The 21,997-nt window shown below is 34.9% G+C and overlaps 1 protein-coding gene across 2 annotated transcripts in view; it reads left to right on the plus strand.

Annotated features, from left to right (window-relative positions):
* Positions 1-21,997, plus strand: part of LOC149416118 (cytotoxic granule associated RNA binding protein TIA1) — a 147,939-nt gene that overhangs the window by 104,874 nt on the left and 21,068 nt on the right. For both annotated transcript variants that reach the window (XM_089642057.1, XM_089642058.1), the window contains one exon: positions 4,000-4,102. In XM_089642057.1, coding sequence (XP_089498183.1) covers positions 4,000-4,102 — 103 coding nt within the window. The remainder of the gene's footprint in view (positions 1-3,999; positions 4,103-21,997) is intronic.

Raw genomic sequence — 21,997 nt, forward strand, 5'->3', positions numbered from 1 at the left:
AGGCTACGAAACGTTATTCTGATCGTCAAAAAAGAAGTACACTCAGCTATGTTAAAACAAGAAAGAATAAATATAGGTTTCCAACGAGTCCGAGTCGAAGACAGCTGCCCAATCATGCAGTGCTATAAATGCATGGGATACGGTCACTCCGCCGCGAGATGTACTGAATCAAAAGATCGTTGTCTACACTGTGCTGGTGAACACAAATCATCTGAATGCTCAAAAAAGGAACAAAAAGAAGAATTCCGTTGCTGGAACTGCTTTAAAATGGCCAAAGGCAAAATTGAGGCACCAAAACACAGATCAAACGATAGGGACTGCCCCTACCGTGCCATAATGATGTCACGCACAATGGAGAGAGTTGACTATGGCTAACTCAACTGTAACTACAGCATCCGGGACCCAGGCCAGTATAAATGAATACAAATATGAGAAAATTGAAGACTATAAGCCAATAAAAAATAGCCTTCGAATAATGTATCTTAACGCGAGAAGTATCAGAAATAAAATTGACGAGATTGAAGAAACTTTAAAGAGCATCAAACCCACTGTACACGTACTTGCAATATCCGAAACCTGGTTGGAAGATGGTGAGGAGTGCTTCTTCAACATCGACGGCTACCAAAGTACATTCGCGTCTCGCACCAATGAAAGAGGAGGAGGGGTGATTCTCTACACACACCATTCACTAAATGCTACAACTATCGAAAAACATTGTAGTGAAAATTCTTTCTTAGGAATTAATATCCGTAATAGAAATTTTAAACCGTTAAATATTTATGTTATATACAGAAAGCCTACCTCAAACATTAACGAATTCTTAATGTATCTTGAATCTATTTTAAATAACTGTAGAAATGATACCCTTATCTTTGTTGACTTCAACATTGACATTCTTCAAAAAAATAATACATCTCTTAAGTACATCAACACGCTAGACTCATACAACTGTTTCATATGTAACACATCCTATCCTACACGAGTAACAGATACCTCTACTTCTCTAATAGACCATATCATCTCAAACAGACAAAATATTTCCTCAACTACTGCAAATATAGATGCCTACCTAAGTGATCATAACATTTTGATATTAGATTACCAAAACAGCTTGAAACATCACACTAATAATAGAATACATTCTTTTTCAAACAACACCAAAACCGATAAAAACATGTTAAAAACATATTTAGAATCCCACAACTTTCCACACGAAACCACCAGTAATGCCAATGAAAACTATAATAATTTTAATGAATACATCAAAACAGCAATAAAATCATCCCAACATAAATCTGAGTTACGCATAGGAGACCAACGGAGGGGTAATACTCCATGGTTTGATGCAAAATTAAATGCACTTATCAAACAGCGCAACAATGCGTTTAAACTCTGGAAAAAAAATCAGCAAAGTGATATATTCACAGCACTGAGAAATAAAACAAGAAATCAAGTTACCAACTATAGAAGATATGCTAAAACCAAATACTACACGACTATATTTAAAGAAAACCTGCGTAATCCGCGACAGACATGGAAAATAATAAATGCAATTCTAACAAATAGCTCGACACCCCAGAAAGATGAAATTGAATGTCTTCTCATTAAGAATGAAGAAATAACATGCCCAACACAGATAGCTTCAACTTTTAACAACTTCTTTATATCAGTTGGGGAAAACTTAGCAGCCACAATTGCATCATATCCAGATGATTCTATCACTATAAACACGGATCAAAAAGCAATCCAGTCCTTATACATGGCCAAAACAAATAAAACAGAAGTTCTCAGTATCATCTCTCAACTAAAGTCTAATGCATCTCCAGGTTTAGATGGAATTACACCAGTGTACCTGAACTTTTGCAAAGATATATTAGCTGACCACCTTGTTTTTCTTATTAATCAATCCCTGGATAGTGGAATCTTCCCAGATCAACTAAAGATAGCAAAAATAATTCCGATTTACAAAGATGATTGCAAAAAAAATCCTTCTAATTATCGTCCTATATCCATCCTATCTGTCGTCTCTAAAGTTTTTGAAAAGGTTATTAAGCTTAGGCTCACTAAATATCTCTTATCAAACAATTTACTCGCATCCCAACAGTATGGATTCAGAAACCAATCTAACACAAAATGTGCTGCCTTCGATTTTGTATACGCCCTCCAAAAGCATATAGACCAGGGTAAGCATGCTGCAGGCTTATTTATAGATTTAAAAAAGGCATTCGATACGGTTGACCATGGGATACTACTAAAGAAGCTAGAACACCTAGGCATAGTAGGCACTCCCCTGAAGTTACTGTGTAGCTACCTCTCTAATCGACACTGTCAGACCTTTGTTGGAAAAGGGACAAGCAACATGGGAACGATAAAATGTGGCGTGCCTCAGGGCTCCGTACTTGGACCATTGCTATTTTTAATATACATTAATGATATTGCTAAATGGGGACTTAAGGGTACAATACAACTCTATGCAGATGACACAGTGATTCTTTATCACAATAATGATTTAAACGAACTTGAAAAGGAAATGGAAAGGGATATAGCTTGCCTGGCAAACTGGCTGCGATTAAACAAACTTAGCCTAAACATAAAAAAAACACATTACATACTGTTTGCAAATAAAAAAAATGTAAGTCTTAATATAAGTCTTGATAATAACCGCCTTGAAAGGGTTGATGTTACAAAATATCTTGGCCTTTTCATTGATTCACAACTCACATGGAATCACCAATTTAAACATGTTCTATCCAAAATTACTCCTATAACTGGTGTTTTATATAGACTTCGCGGGTTACTTCCTCCCTCTCTATTAAAATCGATTTACCATGCTATGATTCACTCACATCTAATATATCTCGCCGGAATCTGGGGATTTGCTACAAAAAAAATGATTTCAGAAATCCAAGTCGTCCAAAATAGAGCCCTGCGAAATATTTTCAGTCTACCTTGGGACACACATGTCAAAGACATCTACAGAAACACCCAAATACTTCCTTTTAATACCATTCCCACTTTTGAAATAACGAAAACTATATTACAAGTAATTCAACACTCGGCACATTCCAACACTACACTCTATTACAATTGCGACGTACACCAACACAACACAAGAAATCACAACAAACTTCATATACCAAAAATCAAATCAACAAAATATGGACTAAGATCCCTAGAATACATAGCTCACACAAAATATAATCAACTACCCAACGAGATCAAATGTGCAAGTCAATGTAAAAAGATCCAAACTAACATGCTCAAACTTCAACTTATTAATGACTATCTGAAATAATAATGTTGTGTATGTCCCATCATATGTCCATTTAATACATACAACTATATGTTTCATGTAATGCGTATCATTCCCGCAATGAGTTTATTAACTCCTGGGAGTACGATGCTTTATATAATATACTATATTCTGTATTGTATACTTTTAATAAATAAAAAAAAAAATAAAAAAAAATAAAAAAAATCATACGGAAAATAATACCAGAACTATATGGGATAAGTGCAAATAATCACTCATCAATGTCATTTAAAAAACAAAAAGAGTAAAGAAGGACACATTCTTTCTCACGGAAGGGAAGTTGTGGCTCATTTATATATAAGGCTAAATAAAATAAATTTAAAATAGGCGAGCGATTACTATGGACGGGTTGTTTCTGAGAATTTGAACAATTCATCAAATTTCAACGTCCGTTTTCGGGTTCTGTGACAGTCCTATTCAAGTTCTGTTATTATATAATTATAGGCCAGTTACTTGACAGAACTGAATTAATAACAGAACAAGAAAAAATCTTTCACAGAACTTTTAAATTAACTTTGAAATTTGAAGAATTGTTCAAATTGTCCCAAGCAACCCGTCCTAAGTTTGGCCAGTCAATTAGCCTGTAAGAAGGACGCCTCATACCGAAGGCCAGCCTCTCCTCGCACAGTTTGCGGAGTTTGTTTTTAATTATTTAAATGTCTAATTATGTTTCTATTTGTTTATAGGAAGCAGAGTCCGCCATTGCAGCCATGAACGGACAGTGGCTAGGTTCCAGGTCTATCAGAACAAACTGGGCAACCAGAAAACCGCCGGCCGCTAAATCTGATGGTAAATACTTCACCAAATACTAATTAAATTTTTGTTTAGTACTGACATTTTAAAAATAAGGTTTTTTTATAGGTGTTTTTCCATATCTGTCTCACTAGGATATTCCTGTGTGGAGACAGACGTATTGGATCACATATTATTTGATGCATATAATATTTCATTACATTAAATGACAATGTGAAAATAATAATAATAAATGATAAAAATAAGAAAATACACAGATTTATCAGATGAAACGATAAGAATTTGGCATTCTCAGACTATAAAAAAATATTACCATTTGTTATTTCGGCTACTGGCCTATTTATTATACCTAGCTCTCTCATTCAAAAGTTTAGGAGTATTAGATCTGTCAAAGAATTTATATATAAAAATGCAAAAATCAGTCATTTTAAATACATGTAGGATTACGAAAGAATATTAAAATATTTATATTGAGGGATCAGTAGGATTTATAAGCCCTGTTAGAAGTTCTACGGAGCCGAACCCTCTGATATGAAAATATCTGGAGTCGGTGAATTTTTTTCCCATTTGATCTCTGGTGAGTTGACGTGTTGTTCTTGTATTATTTTGTATTTATTTTGCTTATATAATGCACTTGCATAATGTTGATTGACTAGATGATCATTTGTGGAAAAGTGTGTGGAAGGGTTTAGTTTTTCTTGTGGAGAAGATTTAACTCGGACTAATCTAGTTGGAGTACATAATTATGAAGGGTTTTTATAAAAAATTTGATCTTGGATCTGTTTTGGCTAATGATCTAAGACTTGGTGTCTGTTTTATATTTTTAAAAAAATATGTTCAGTCTTATGGCTAGTGGAAGAGCATTGTACAGCCTTATTGCAAAATATCTAATAAAATTCTGGCCAAAAGTTGTTTAAGTGAAAGGGATTAGTAAGAGATCTTGTCCTTTGGTTCTAGGATCACGAGCAGTTCGGACATTGTCAAAAGCAGTTGTGTGTTGGAACAGGCATGCTAGTATGTTTTTGGCATAAAGTTGTCTAATGTCCAAAACAAGCAACACATCACAATACATAATATGTAACAATATACGTTTCGGTAGTTTTTTAACTTCACTAGGACGAACCTCTGTTGAGATTAATAATTTTACAAAATAACACAAAGATTAAATATTGAGAGAACAATATTGTTAAACAAAGAGGAAGCTACAAGCCAAAAATGTGTAAATTCTTGGTATACCTTATATTATAGGTAATAGGCATTAAAATCGCATGACAAACAAAGTCTAGAAACGTTCGATTTCAAGCACAAAACTAGTTTTTATTCATTTTGTAAATAATTTTATAAGATAGCAAAAAGTTAATCAAATGAAACTGTCACAGATAATCTGTGATATAAAACTGTATTTTTTTAAAGTTGTGTCCTTTACGCGTTCATACATTTCTATTGAAAAAATAATTTCTTTAGTAGTTTACAATTATATTTTTTATTGAGTAATTTACTATTTTATTTGTATTCTACTCAAACGAAACGATAGGAAAACCTTCAATTTATGTAAAACATATTTTTGGTATTCATAATGTACACTAATTCGTTATAAAGATTAATCAAAATGGTGATTTAGCATTAAGCTTCGCCTTAACGAATTGGATACCTATATGGTACCTTTTAAACTTATTACAGGTAAGAATTTGATTGTAAAAAAACATAATAAAGTTTTAATTGAAAAAGAACCACAGATAAAAAAAATAAACTTGCAATATAAAAGGACAAAGATGAAAAAATATACACATAAAACATATTATGCCATTAATTTAGAAGGACAAAGATGAAAAAAAAATGTTGGTAATCCTCGGCTAGCACAATTGATTTAACTTTCTTTTTTAAATTAGTCAAGGAATATTTACTCAGACAGGAGACCCTAAGTTATCTTTTGAATGCTGTGTGGATAAGGAGAGATATAATGAAGGGTGGGAAGGACCAGGGAGTCAGTGTGTCCAGAACTGATGTACGTATGCAACAATCCTTCTCACTGTAGTGAGAAGCGATAGGTTGAGAAAGTCCATCTTTAGAGGTTGTAACGTAAATTGTCACCACATGTATTAAACTTACCGTATTCAGGTAATATGCTCCACCATAGCTTGCAGCAATAAGGGGAATTGAAATGAACACTCAGAATATCAATTGAGATATAATAATATGATTGTATATTTAATTCAAACTTTAAATACAAGAGCAAGGACTTTAAATTTAGAAAACCAGGGGTGTTTGGCTCTTTGAAAACACAACGTAATTTGAACTTGGCAACGACATTTACTATTAAAATTATATTAACTAAACATCTTAAAATAAGACATCACCACTGAGCGCCAGTCTAGAAACTAGTCTTAACGAATTTATAAACATAGTGATATCTAAAAGATTATGTGTCTAATTCATGAGGATTAATAAAATGTCTCACGTGCGTGTATTAATCTCCCGACGATCAAGCAGCTCGCTCTCAGATGTGATCCCTACTCGCCTCGAAAACCAACTGACGGCTTCTCTGGAATTAAACGCGCAGCTTTTTCGAATCCTCCGAGTGGCAGCCGTAATTCAATGCCAACGCGTGTCTAGAAGTCTTGCTATGTAAGCAGACAGTTCCTACCGCTACAGGGTTAAAGGGTCAGCTTTAATTACCTACCGATCCGACCGAGTAGGTGCCACGCATCCTCCGCCACGACCTGGACAAACTTCACTTAATTGACCCTGTCACCCCTGCTAAGTCACCAAATGTAGTTTTTCACTTACGATGATCTTTGGCAGAGGTGTTAGTTACCCAGAGCAGTGGTACCCAAACCCGCCTCCCAATAGTAATGCAGATTCACCAGTTTATTTCCGGACACCGTGTATAAGTATTTCCTGCGATTTTGAAGTAGGTACCTACTATGAATAAACAATTAACCTTTAACTTTCACAAGCAAATAACAATTGAATGTAGCTATGCAGAAAGCAGCCAGCCACAAAAAAACTCAAACTGAGTTTCACTCGAGCGATTGGTGTAATTTCTATACATTTGACATAACACAACATTAATACAATTCCTCAAAATATTAATATAAAAACATAAAATGTTCTTTATTAAAAAAAAAAAATAAAGATTCGAATGGTAAACATCATTCGGTATATATTTTACATGACTTCACTGCCTCAGTAACAATCGGTTGTACTTGAACCTTTAAATGCATGATTTATTTATTTTTCTGGAAAAAAATATATTTTGTAGATATTTACATGCATATGCAAGGAAATATAAAGAATTTTATTTTTTTTTGTAATTTTTTAATGATATTTGATTTAAAAAAAATTGTTGCAGGTTTACAACACCATGTATTTAATAAAAATTAATATGAACAATTTACGTATGAAAAAAAAATAAAAAATCAAAAAAAAATTCTCAAAATTAATAAGTGTACCGGAAAAATACGAGTTATTACATATAAGTATTGTATTATTGTATCTACTTACCTAAGAAAATCAAAATAATAACAGCAAAACAAAACTGTAATTCTAACCTCCAACCAATTTTCGAGAATCTTCACTTTGTTAAAGAAAAAGTGACATTTGACATTCGCGAAAGAAAAAAAAGGTGATGCCACTCGATAAAATATATTACCGTGAATTTGATAATTCTAAAACGGCATGCATTAAGTATACACCAAAGAGTTAAAGGTGGTTTAAACGGTATGTTGCAGTTTTGCAATAGTATGCATTTAAGGGTTAAGTGATAAATTAATTTAGCAAAACAGCTTCCCCTTTATGCTATACCCTTTGTACTCTGTATTTTTGTGCAGTAAATATTTTTTTGAATTTGAATTTGAATTTGAATTTTGATGTCCACTGACTCGGTATAATTATTTCCCCTCATAAGTATTCTGAGCAATGAGGAATACATGTGGTAGTTAACCCAGAATTTCTGCACTAAAATAAATCTCGACTACTACAGGGTTTTCCAATCAGAGGTGTTATTTTGATATACAATCGTAACAGATCAATGGTTTCGTTGCTTGTGTGGCACGTAGCGCCGTCTCGTTGAAAGTAACGTTGTCCAATTCAATACCATCTAATTCCGCCCATAAAAAATCATTAATCATCTCTCGATAGCGCAATCCATTCACCGCAACTGTTGCTCCAGCCTCATTTTCAAAAAAGTAAGGTATAATGACTCCGCCGGACCATAAACCGCACCAAACAGTCACACGTTGAGAATAAAGAGGCTTTTCAACAATAACTCTTGGGTTTTCCGAGCCGCAGATGCGACAATTTCGCTTGTTGACGAAGCCACCGAGGTGGAAATGGGCCTCATCACTCAAGATGATTTGCATTTGATTTACTCAAATGAATTTTAAAAATTTCAATGCGTTATTGAAGCGTGTATCGTTCCATTTTTATTAATGGCGTAGTTTCTACTTGTCAAATGTCAACAAATGACAGCTTTAAAAGTAACATCTACCGAAATAGCGGGCTATTCAAAATAACACCTCTTATTGGAAAACCTTGTTGTTTTAGTTGAAAAGTTGTCAAAATTTATTTTTTTATTTATTTAAACGCCATGAAATGGCTTTTTCAATACATCGGATTATAAGCATACAGTCAGTGGTACACAGGAGAATATTAGTAATAAATTACAGAACAAGTAATGTGTACCCAAAAATATTGTTGCAAGTGATACAGTTGTTAATAGAAGAGCAGTTAAACAATACATAATTAAAAGAAATATCTACTAGTGTAGAAATAGTTGAATGAATACTAGGTTTGTATAAAACCTGACAAAAATCGAGGTATGAGGTGTTTATGATAATGAATAGTAATTAATATAAAGTAAATTCTATTAAAGCCTAGAATGTTATAATAACAGAGAATATTTTATTTGAACAGAATATTAATGTGTATAAAAAAGTGATACTTTTGGATAAGGCATAATAATTTTTAATAGAATAATATAAATGATATCACTATGAATACTACCATTTATTATTTCGGCTACTGGCATTATACCTAGCTCTCTCATTCAAAATTTAGCGTATTAGATCTATCAAAAATTTATTCATAAAAATGCAATTCATTCATTCATTTTAAATACATGTAGGATAACGAAAGATTTTTTAAATATTTATGTTGAGGGATCCGTAGGATTTATAGACCCTGTTAGAAGTTCTACCGAGCCGAAACCTCTGATATGAAAATATCTGGATTCGTTGAATTATTTTCCCATTTGATCTCTGGTGAGTTGACGTGTTTTTCTTGTATTATTTTGTATTTATTTTGCTTATATAATGCACTTGCATAATGTTGATTGACTAGATGATCATTTGTGGAAAAGTGTGTGGAAGGGTTTAGTTTTTCCGGTGGGGAAGATTTAACCCGGACATAAAGTCGGAAATTTTTCAAGTAAATAGTATATATGATATAGGACCCACGCAGAAGAATTTTATCATGCCTAACATTGATTATTGTGATTGAGGTGTGTTATTATAGCCTTCTTATAAGATATAATAAAAATATAAATGAGAATCTTTAAGTATTACGTGCGCTTATGAGGGTGTAAAACAGTAAGTTATAGAAAATATAAGTTAAAAACATATTTTAATAAATAGCGAAGAAAAAAATGAGTAATGCAATATATTTTTTTTGCCAAAATGAACTGGTTTCTTTTTGCATAATTCCGTTTTATTAAAGCCTGCAAATAACCCACCTTTCCCCTCAAAATTGACCATTTAACGCAACTCCGATGAATTCGACCTTTCCCTTTCGCTTTCTAGAATTACTGGCCCTTTGACGCGAAAAATAATTATTTTAAATTGCCCCGAGCAAAACATCTTCCCCGAATCATATTATTTGTTCAAATAACATTGTACCCGGTAAGTAAAACGCCCCCTGTTTCTCCCCGAATGCCCGCTAGGCAAATATGAAAACAATACGAGTTTTGAAAATATTACGCAGGTACGTTGGTTTTGTTCTGAACATTCAAAGCAGAGAGAGTTTAACGAAAAATGAAGAGTGAATGTAGAACAGTTTTTTAGAAACAATATCCGGACAAGCGACCAAATTATAAATATTATGAAATATAATGAGATCCTTTAAATGAAGCCTTTACCTGGTGATGATGTTGGTTTCTTTTGAGTCCTGCTGCTTTCTTGAAGATTCCGTGGGTCATTTATAGGTGTAAACCTCACAACACCAACTCTGTTTACATTTACCACATGACAATATTTAATTTCGGGGTGATGTTTGTACAACGTAATGGACATTTCACGATATTATTGATACGAGCAATGAAATAACATGCACTGTAAACAACTACGAAAATTTGTATCACTAAACAAATGACATATACTCCACTGGAGCCATTGGTATCATCTATTATTAATTAATACCATTTCTTAAAATATTAATATGGAAACGTATGAAACTATTTACTTGGATTAATCCACCTAAATTTCTTCTTTTATCCCATATTTTTAGGTTCTTTAAGTGTTTAGTATTAAAAAAGTTTTGGATAATATCTACCATTTTTCCCATTATATACCTACTATTAATTTCCATCCTTAAAACAGCCTTACCCACACTCGGTAAGAAGAGGATGATTTGTAGCATTGTAAATTGTCGCAAGTACAACATTCAAATTCGTGTCGTGTAGCAAGAAGGTGCAATCGTCGTGTCCTCGTCGTTTTGTTCACATGCTTTGTGCTCTGTTTGCAAATATCAAAATCATATTAAAGATTATCTAGTTTTGGAGGAAATTTCACCCCGTTACAGTGCAAGTTTGTCGAGAGCCCTATTGCCGGGATTCTTAGGAATTCAAGGTAGGCTGTTCCTTCATTTCACATTTCCCGTGATTTTTAAAACATAATTGAATGAGCTTTGCACTGTCTTTTTTGTGAATTTGATGTACAGTTCATTTCCGTGTAATAGAACATGTTACAATAAGTGAGGCGCATTTATTTATTTTATTTATTTATTGATACATTACTCTACAGTACTTTACATTTCAATTCAGCAACGTTGGCCTCACTGGGTTGTTCACCCGTGCTGAGGCCCCCATTTTAAAATATGCGAGTTTATACATTTAAACAAAACAAAAAACAACATTAAAATAAAGATAAATTTACATCAAAAATAAAGATTAGAAATCAAAATCCAATTCTCACACCAAAATAAAAACATTAGAAGAGAATGGAAATCGGCATTTACAATGATCTATGTGCTTGTGCGTGCCGCTTGCCTTATACATTTTTTGTGTTGCGTGTATATGTTTTATTCCCTTATGTTATAGAATTTTGGAAATATTGTCTTTTTTATTCTTTAATCCATTTTTTTATTTTGTGTTTGAATTTATTTTTATTTTCCTCAATTTTTGTTTCAAGTGGAAGACTGTTGAATGCTTTGATTGCGTGGTATTTATGGTGTGATTATACATATACATTATGACGAGCGATCGCTCAAAACGTTAAGAATCGTATGATATGTAATTTTTTAAAGTGGAACAAAGCTAATCCGAAGGAATCGTAATATATTTTAGCCCGGTGAGGCAAATTTATATCCATAATGATTGGTTAATCACCAACGATACTAAAAAAGGTCGAATTTTTATATCCTTTTCTAAAATTTTGGTGAAATCGGAATTTGTTAATGTCCATGATGCTATGAAGAGGTTCTGGCCAGAACCAAAGCCAATTCACTGCCTTTAAGGTCGCATCAACGATCGCTAAGATTATTCGTCAAAGCCTGTAGTAATTACATTTGCACCACCACATATTTTGTCATTCGAGAAGGAAACAGATGTTTCTACACAACCCCTAGTAGAGCCATTTTTAATTTAAGATTGGAGGATATTTTTTAATGACTTTTCACAATATACATATTTGTTTGCTGATTGCTAAATTTGTGTTTTAATCATTGAGTTATATATTAATTGACACTAAATTCCTTGCAATATCAGTGTAAAATATTGTTCCCGTGCGTGTAGTAGGAAGGAGGGTGTGGCGGCTGTTGATGTCGCCCAAATTCTAAGGTACGACTTGTACAATACCCCAGCGTGCATGTCGGCATTTTGAAGTTAACGCCGGAGACCTGAGCGCTTGTAATCGACGAATGATCGAGATATCTCACATCGGACAAGGATCAGATATGCGTGGCCACTTCGAACGCTTATCAGTTATTAGTTTTCATTTCACTCTGTAAAGTTTTTTTAAAATCCACTTTAGTTACACTAACCGATATATTATTGACGAGCATTGTATTGATAAAATCAAAATATATGAGTAATTTACGTAATTACTGCTTTCATATTTTTCTTTATTTTTTATATCGGTATAGAATCCATAGTTTAATAAAGTATTTATATAATACGAGTATCTTGATTTGAATTTCACCTTAAATTTCACTTGTAATGAATGAATGTAAGTCTTAAAGCGGAAATTAACCCACTCTTCGACATGCGATAGAGCTGAAACTCAGCAGATAGAATTGTTGTCAATGACAATGTATTCTATCAAGTTTTGGTTGTAATCACGTACACACACGTGGACATAAACGCAATTCTCTGAAATCTGATGATTTTACAGCAGTTAATTTACGAAATAAATGTTGGTCTCCGATTTGGCAATGCTCGTAGAGTTTTCGACTCCAGTTCTTGGGTGGAAGGTTTAATCTTCAGTAAAAACATTTTTAAGATATTACAAAAAATATGTATATATTACACAATAGTCACAACCGTCTGGATCTAGAGAGCATGGCATTCCCAATTGGTGTATATTGTGAGTCTGAAGGTAATAGGGGGGAGGAGATGGGGAGTAGGAAGGCAGGAGAGCACCCGACTGTTCAGTTCTGGTCACAAACAAGACAAGTCATTTAAAGCAACAGTATCAATTCTGAATGATTGTTTTGTACCAGAGTGAAACTGACAATTTATTTCAATCTGGAAGAATTACTCATGATCCCGAGCGTCGTTTCATAGAACTAGGTCCAGAGAAGATACTTTAGCGGCCCGTTCATATACATATTCGTACCCTTTTTGTTAAATTAGTTTATTAGCCTCGGTTGGTAGTTTATTAACGGGTACGGGGGCTCCACCGAAGCCAGAGTAAAGTTGGCCTCTCAGAAGCTGGGCGTACTATACAGGGCCCGCAGATACTTTAATAGTACACAACTGCTGACCCTGTACAAATCGCAAGTGCGCCCTACTGTCGAATTTGGCAGCCATCTCTGGTCCGGAGCCCCTAAATACCTGAAAAAAACCCTTGACTCAAAAACGCAAAAACGGGCGGTCCGTTTGATAGATTCTCCAATCTTAACAAACGGACTGCAATCTTTAGAGCACAGGCGTCAGATAGGTATGCTGTCCTTGTTCTATCAGTATTACAATGGAAGATGCTCTGAGGAACTAGCGTCATTGATCCCTTCGGCACCGGTGCGTAGTCGGGATACACGCCAAACGCGCGCCCAACATTTGTACACGGTTGACATTTGTCACATGAGAACGGGTCGCTTCTACGATTCGTTCTTAAGTTCAACAGCTCGGCTGTGGAACCAGCTGCCGGCCTCTGTGTTTCCTCCCTCCTACAACATGGGACTCTTCAAGACCCATGTTCACTCCTTCCTCTCCACAAAAAGACCCTCCACACAGCATCCCCAAAGATGACATAGGCCCTGAGGGAAATTATTTTCTTCAGAGCCTCCTGTGTGGAGTAAATATAAAAAAAACCTCATCATTGGTGGCGGGTACAAGTACCACTGCCACGGGAACCGTTTAGCGCGGTCTTAGTGTATTGAACAGACCTACGGTTGTATTTGCCCTCTGAATACAGTGGGAGTCTTAACGACGTAAGTGATGAAGTCGTGTAAAAACAATAAACGTCGCGTAGCCTGGCGAAATTGAAGGACCTACGATCGAATTTGCCTTGTCAGATTTAGAAAATTAATCTTTCCGTGGGGTTTTTTTTAATATTTCAGATGAACGTCTTAAAAAAATCTGAAATTTTTCTATTTTATTCATCGTCTAGAAAAATAAAGTCTTGTGCTGACGACTAATTTTATAGTTTAAAAACGTTTTATAAATTTCAAACCGTTTTGAATATGATTTTTTAATGGTAATGTACTGTTTTTATTAATTTTAAATAAAGATAACTTACATCCGTAGGGATCACTTCAAAAACATTTGAGATTTTAGTAATACGTTCATCAGAAATAATCAAAATGTGACCGTTGAGCAAACCTCCGTTATAAGAATCTTATATCGCCTTAAATGTGGTCGATTATTGTTAAAAAGTTAAGTAATGGTGTTTTAAAGAGAGAGTACGAAAACAGTGTGCTATATAGTTGTGAATGAGGAATACTTGGAGCAGGTGGATGAGTTTGTGTATTTAGGAAATATGTTCTAGAGATATGGGAAGGCTGACAGAGATATTGAAAGAAGGGTAAATGCAGGTAACTCCATTAATGGGGGACTGAACCCGGTTGGAGCTAACAAAAAATTGTCTGAAGAAGCAAAGCTATCAGTCCACAATGGAGGACCTATCCTGATGTATGGCAAGAATGATGAAAGTAGACCAAATGCTGTAGAAATGAGATCCCTGTGGCGTATGTGTGGTACAACCATTTACGTGGAAATCCGCAAAGAAAGCAAGGCTGATGCAAGCGTAATGAGTAAGATTAATAAAGGGAAGCTTAGATTTGGCATGAAGAGCAAAAGAACGAAGAAAAGTGTGTAGGGAAAATGGTAGATGAAGTCGGGGACGCCCGAGGAAGACATGGCACGATCAAGTGAATCAAAAACTTGAGTCGGGCCATATCAAGAGTCAGAATAATAGGAGAGTATGTATGAAACGATGTATGAATGTGAATGAGGCAAGGAGTGTGTGCCAAGACCGAGTTGTTTGGCGGTCCGTACTCTCTGCCTACTCCTGCGGGAAACGGATGGATAAAAGGTTAGTTAGTTTGACAGTGTTATCGCTATGGAATCATAGATGGCGCTATGTTTTCGGATTGGCTTTTTGGTACAATAATATGAATAAAATGTTATCTTATCACGATAACGTGAAAAAAATTTAGTCAATTCCTCGAACATTATCTTGAATATTTGTTTTAAAACAAGATTAGGGCAGAGAGTTAGATATTGGTAAAAGATATAAAATATAAATTAATCCAATAAGAATGAAATCGTTGGTTGAAATGATTTTGCCGTGTTTATTGACCAGAATTTCAACCTTCCTCTTTAAAAATCAAAATTAAAATAAAATTCAGACATGTACTTCATTTGATAATTTGGGTTGCGAGTTTTGGTACCGCCGTCCCGGGATCCATTTATTGGATAAACAACACCTCTGCCTATGTCACCCCAAGTGGTTCGAAACGTTTGGTGATTTAGCAGGGGTGCCAGGGTTCATCGGGTGAGGTGTGTTCAAGATGCGCCTCTCCACCAGTTGCGTGGCGTGTCAGATCGGGAGAGATTAGTTTGGGAGACCGTTTGATCTTTCCAGCTTGTGTCTCGACCCATCGCCTTGCGCCGCAGTAGGAGGTCTTGTTCAAAGTATACGTTGTCCAATTCAATACCATCTAATTCCGGCCATAAAAAATCATTAATCATCTCTCGATAGCGCAATCCATTCTCCGTAACTGTTGCTCCAGCCTCATTTTCGAAAAAGTAAGGTCCAATGACTCCGCCGGACCATAAACCGCACCAAATAGTCGCACGTTGAGGATAGAGAGGCTTTTTAACAATAACTCTTGGGTTTTCCGAACCCCAGATGCGACAATTTTGCTTGTTGACGAAGCCACTGAGGTGGAAATATGCCTCAACACTCTAGATGATTTGCATTTGATTCACTCAAGTGAATTTTAATAATTTCAATGCGTTGTTGATGCATGTTTCGTTCCATTTTTATTAATAACGTAGTTTCTACTTATCAAATGTCAAAAATTGACAGCTTCAAAAGTAAAATCTACCGAAATAGCGGGCTATTCAAAATAAAACCTCTTATTGGAAAACCCTGTACAACGTTCTTAGGTGCAACTTGAATCGCATTGGAACCTACTAACATACACCGTAGGAACTGCCCATCTACCTACCCGCTGTATGATTCTCCATGCATTCGCACCTTATATAAGCGACAGGGAGAAGGTACTCAGGCAGTCTACTACGTACATATCTTCAACGCCCTAATCAAAACAACTCAATCCTTTTGCTCTGGGATTAATTAAATAATCTTTGCTGTTGTGATTAACTTCTTGTGTGGTTTTAACTGTTTCATCCCGGCAACAGAATAAATCTATTATAAAATATTACATAATTTAATTATAACACCGAACACATCTTTAACTTTTTCAACATAGTGCTTTTATTTGCGGCACGTTTCATGGTGATAAATAATTTCAGTATGGCCATGGTGAAAGACCATCGTGCGGAATAGAAGGTTGCCATTTTTTTCTTTTCTTTCTATGACGTTTCTTTTATCATAAGACAAACCGAAAAAAATGATAAATAGGTAAGTAAAAGATAGGAAATTCGATACAAAATCACTTTCCACATTCAACTCATTTCTCTCTCTCTCTCTCTCTCTAAAACTACCGCACATAAAAAAAATAATTACGCTTTGATCAGCATTGCATTATTTCCGCATCTCCACATTTTTAAAACGTATTTGTTGTAGATTTTATTATTGGTGGAGACGGCAGTGGCAACCCTGCATTATCCGCAAAGTGCCCAGGGCTGTGCACCGCACGACATGTTAAACTCTACAGCGAGTACCCTCCGCCGCTAGTCGTTTCTCGTTACAGCCGACATCAGTAAAATAATAATTTGACATGGCTTTGAAACAGTGCTGCTAGTTGTCTGCGGAAAATAATGTTATGTAGGTACTGTCGGAGGATTTAGCTGTAGGGATGCAGAGTAGCGATTAAATGTTTTTAATATATAGGCTTCCATACTCATGTCCCGCAGAGGATGAAACGCTTTTGTTGACGCTAAATATTAAAATATTTCTCATGGCCCAAGGGTTGTGGCGCCAAGTGGCGCTTACATTGTAAAAATAGACCACTTTCCGTCGTTTGTTAGTGCGCTAACGTTATCGAGCGGGTAATGAACTCCGCGCAACCAAGAATCATTTATAACTCTGCAATGGAAAGGGTTACATAAGTTTTAGTTCGTCGTCGTGTAGATCTTTTAGTGCTCAAAATATTAGGCTGAGCAGAAAAACATTTTTTTTTCCAGTGACAAATGTAGTAGCGATACTAGCCTAGATGTTTATCAAGATGTAGTGCGAGAACAAACGGTTGGAGAGGGGGTGGAGGGAAAATTTACAATGGGAACTGATTTGGCCGAGGTTAATTCAAAAAGGTTTTCTGATTATTTATAATATTTAAATTCATCTTTATACTTTTTACTAATTTCTAAACTTTCCCGTTTATCTACATGAATTCCATTAACGGTACATTGTAAAACCCAACGAATAATTAGCAAGTACCTACTCCTTTATACTAAGTTATAGGTGGTAAAAACAAAGTGTAATTTTTTTTTTAAATTTTTGTTATACATATTTAGAGCCCACAATGAGTTGTAGCTTATGAACTCCAGCACTCAAATCGATTAAACCGGATAATCGGATACGTGTCGAATCCGGAAAGTCAAAAATCGTTGGTTTAATTTGCAACGAGACTAAGACTCCTTAAATTCTGGTAAAAAAATGTAAGAAAGTCACAATATTGTGCATTTATATATTTTAAAATCCCACACACTTGTTGCTTTGTCTATTCTGTCCACAGCCTCCAGATATTTTCAACCGCGGCCCGTGTACCGCCGCGAGGCTGGGGAGAAATTGTTGGAGATGTTAGCAAAGGCTCAATGTTTCGCTTTGAGCCAAAAATGTATTAGCCTGCAGCGCTAATACATCAGGATCATTATTGTTGTTGTAAAATAATGTAAAGGAATATGGTTTTTAGCATTTGAGGAGTGGGTGTGATATCAAATATTATTATTGAAATATCTAGCTACCTACAAAAACTATTATTAATTCTTTTTTTATTATTAAAGATAAATTTATGTGTACAAGACAAGATATTTACCTATGTAAAGCACAAAGGGTAAAAAATTGTTAAATTGAAGCACGTTTAAATTGAAAAAATCTTCCGAGAAATAATAAATGCCGCCGACGGGAACTAAATCCGCACCTTTCTGATTGACGGTCAGTCGCACTAAGCCACTGTGCTACATTGGATTATTTTTAACCGCCAAATACTGCATTATGAAACGGAGGGAATGGACAATCAAATTAGAATTAATTGAATTATAACCACGTTCAAATTTGTTTTCACAAGTGAAAATAACGGAAACAGAAAATAACGGGTTACACGCCCCAAAATTGGATGCATTTGATTTATGTATCGTTATAAAAATCGGAACTGATTGTGTCTCTAATTTGTTAACAAAATATTACAATGCGATCATAAAAAAAAATGTTTTTTAAAGTCGATGATCTGGAGGCAAATACTGTTAGTTCTAATTTGGGAGGTGGGCACGGGTACCGCCACCCCGGGAACCATACCCTGGACGGCAGGCATAGTCCAGTGGTAACGCATTGGACTGCCATTCCGAAGGTCGCGGGTTCGAACCCGGCGTGCGCAAATAAATTTTATTTGATTAATTTGTGTTATTTCACAATTAATTAATTAAAATAATATATAGTATATTTGCGGCACGTTCCAGAGTGGAAGATACTACCAGTATCGCCCTGGTGTAAGACCACCATTCAGAATTGAAACGTTGCTCCAAATGGCTTTAGCCGTGTTTAGTGACTAGATCTGAATAGCCAGGTACTTCCCCACCTTCCTCTTTCCCTTCCCCACTTACCTTCAGCCTCACAACATCCCCCAATTGGGGATGCCATAGTCTCACTGGCTCCAGACGGGAGCAGTTGGGACTCTTGTGAGGTATTCACTATAAAAAAAAAATAAAAAAATAATCGGAGGAAACCCTTTGTCCTCTCCAGCATGACTATCTCGACCCATCGTACGACATTCAAACGTCCATCACTTCGAGGCATACAGACCGCCAGATTCCTACGCACCCTTTTCCTTAAAATTTCACAAATTCTAGAATATTTTATTATTTACAAATGTTTGGGATTTATAACTAGGTTAACTAAAAATTTCAACGATATTAAGTGTATTAAACTATTATATTTTACCGTTGTCAAAAGTCAACTTGAGTGCAATTCTCCCATCTGGAACCCACATTACCTTTGTTAAAAGTCAACTTGAGTACAATTCTCCCATCTGGAACCCATATTATCTTTGTTAGAAGTCAACTTGAGTACAATTCTCCCATCTGGAACCCACATTACCTTTGTTAAAAGTCAACTTGAGTACAATTCTCCCATCTGAAACCCATATTATCTTTGTTAGAAGTCAACTTGAGTGCAATTCTTCCATCTGGAACCCACATTACCATTGTTAGAAGTCAACTTGAGTACGATTCTCCCATATGGAACCCACATTAATGAAAAATACAAAATAAATTCATAATATTCCAGCAATTTGGTTGCAACTCCAACACTATTATAAATGAAATGAATAGGCTTAAATTGTCTGGTTATAAGTTTTTTAACTGACTTAGTATTTCTATATAAAATTCTAAATTATGCATTTGACAGTCTAGAATTGATTTCATTGATAACCGTTCGGATTCCGGACTGTCGGGATTTATTTCAGTGCAGAAATTCTAGGACTAACTACCATATAAATTTCTCGTTGCCATGAATACTTATGAAGGAACATAATTATACCGAGTCAGTGGATATCTTTAATTGATCATCAAACAAATATAAAAGATTGTTACTGAGACAGTTTAGTTATGTAGAATAAATAAGAACAGTATAATTTTTACTTTTCATATGTAAGAACCATTGATGGGTAAAAACCCCTAAAAAATCGTTAGTTAATTAATAAATATCCCGTGATTTTTCACGGATCTACAATACTTGAAAATTAAAATTTGAAGCTTAATCATCCTGACGAAATATAACCTCCTTCAAAACCCATTAACAGATAACACCAGTCAAAAAGTTTGGATAAATAATTTGTATTCTGAAACTAATTAAAATATTAGTGTTTTATTGAAGAAAAATATAATACTAAAAAATCGAAACGAAACAATCACCATTGTCTAAAATGTGTAGACTGGTCAACTCAAGTCAAAACCTTAACTTTTTTGGGATAAGTCTGAATGATTTTTGCCAGTCGCTAAACAAGTGACGGAATATTATAAGTGTCCTGTGGTCCTGACGTATTCTTGACTTAATTCGACTTGTCACTTTATTTTCTTATATTATATCTACCTTATGTCTTTGCTTTCATGTACCTTTGTCTACTCCTGTATTTTTCATTTTACTTTATTCGTGTTATTATTTTGTAATTTGGACGATGTCCGTTAATAAATAAATAAATAAGTTCTTATAAAGTTCTAACGAATTGCTTTGTAACCTAGATATTGTCTCATATAAACACACCCGATTTTTATTTATATGGGATTCACTTTTTTTTATAGTTTAGATCAGGGGTGCTCAAACTTGAACTGCTGGCGATCTACCTCAATATTATTAGATTCCGATCGATCGACTCTGAGAGGCTGCAAGTATGTGTGATGCAGGATTGTCGTCTATGTAGGTAGGGTGTATCGTGGCGCAGGTATAAGTGTATATATAGGGACGTTGCACAATTGCATGGCCACGAATCCACATAGAATTTGGAGGAACGACAGAAATTAGTTCGCAATATGCATTTTTTTAGTCAATGTAGGTGGAGTTAGTTAGTTGCAGGTCTGCACTAAAAAGTCAATAAAAAACTTATAATTATTCAAAATTGCACGTTTATTGATTCTTACAAAAAACAAGCGAGTTCTAGTTTCTAAACTGAACTAAATAATGACTTTGGATGTTGAAGCGTGGCACTGCATGTCCTCAGCATACTTTTCATACGATGGTACGTAATTACCGAGTGCTAATCGCAAGCACGATGACGTATGTTCGTCAGTTAGTCGATTGCGATATTTTGACATAATTATCTTCATTTCAGAAAATGCAGACTCGCACAAGTAAGTTGACCCAAACATTGCCGTCAACTGAAGGGCGATTTGCCTTAGATTCGGATATTTATCTTCAGATATAAAATACCAGAATTTTGTGTCATATTCTGTGGCTATGCGATGTATATCTGATATTATCTGCAATATTCCAGAACTCTCCGTTCAGTAACTCAGTCCGCTACAAGCTACAAATAAATAATAAAAAAGAAGGCATGAAAAATGGGAAAATTTTCTCGAGATCGACTCAAAAAACACTCGCGATCGACCGGTCGATCGCGATCGACCGTTTGAGCACCCCTGGTTTAGATGAATATTTAGGAAAAAAAGTTATTTTTTAGTTTAGTTTTATTTTATTGCAGTGGGGAAACAAACAGTTTTACAATTTTATATAAATGGTTACATTTTGCATTAACCAGTGACGTTTCCACATAAAATTCAGAAAAAACATAAAAACACCTTAATGAAAATAACTGAGATATCTTAGATATCTTACACACCCTTATGAAAAAAACTAAGATATCTTACACACCTTAATAAAAATAACTGAGATATCTTAGATATCTTACACACCCTTATGAAAAAAACTAAGATATCTTACACACCTTAATAAAAATAACTGAGATATCTTAGATATCTTACACACCCTTATGAAAAAAACTAAGATATCTTACACACCTTAATAAAAATAACTGAGATATCTTAGATATCTTACACACCCTTATGAAAAAAACTAAGATATCTTACACACCTTAATAAAAATAACTGAGATATCTTAGATATCTTACACACCCTTATGAAAAAAACTAAGATATCTTACA

This window comes from Hesperophylax consimilis, chromosome 17, assembly GCF_061612785.1.
Source record: "Hesperophylax consimilis isolate HC1 chromosome 17, BYU_Hcon_1.0, whole genome shotgun sequence".
Taxonomy (NCBI): domain Eukaryota; kingdom Metazoa; phylum Arthropoda; class Insecta; order Trichoptera; family Limnephilidae; genus Hesperophylax; species Hesperophylax consimilis.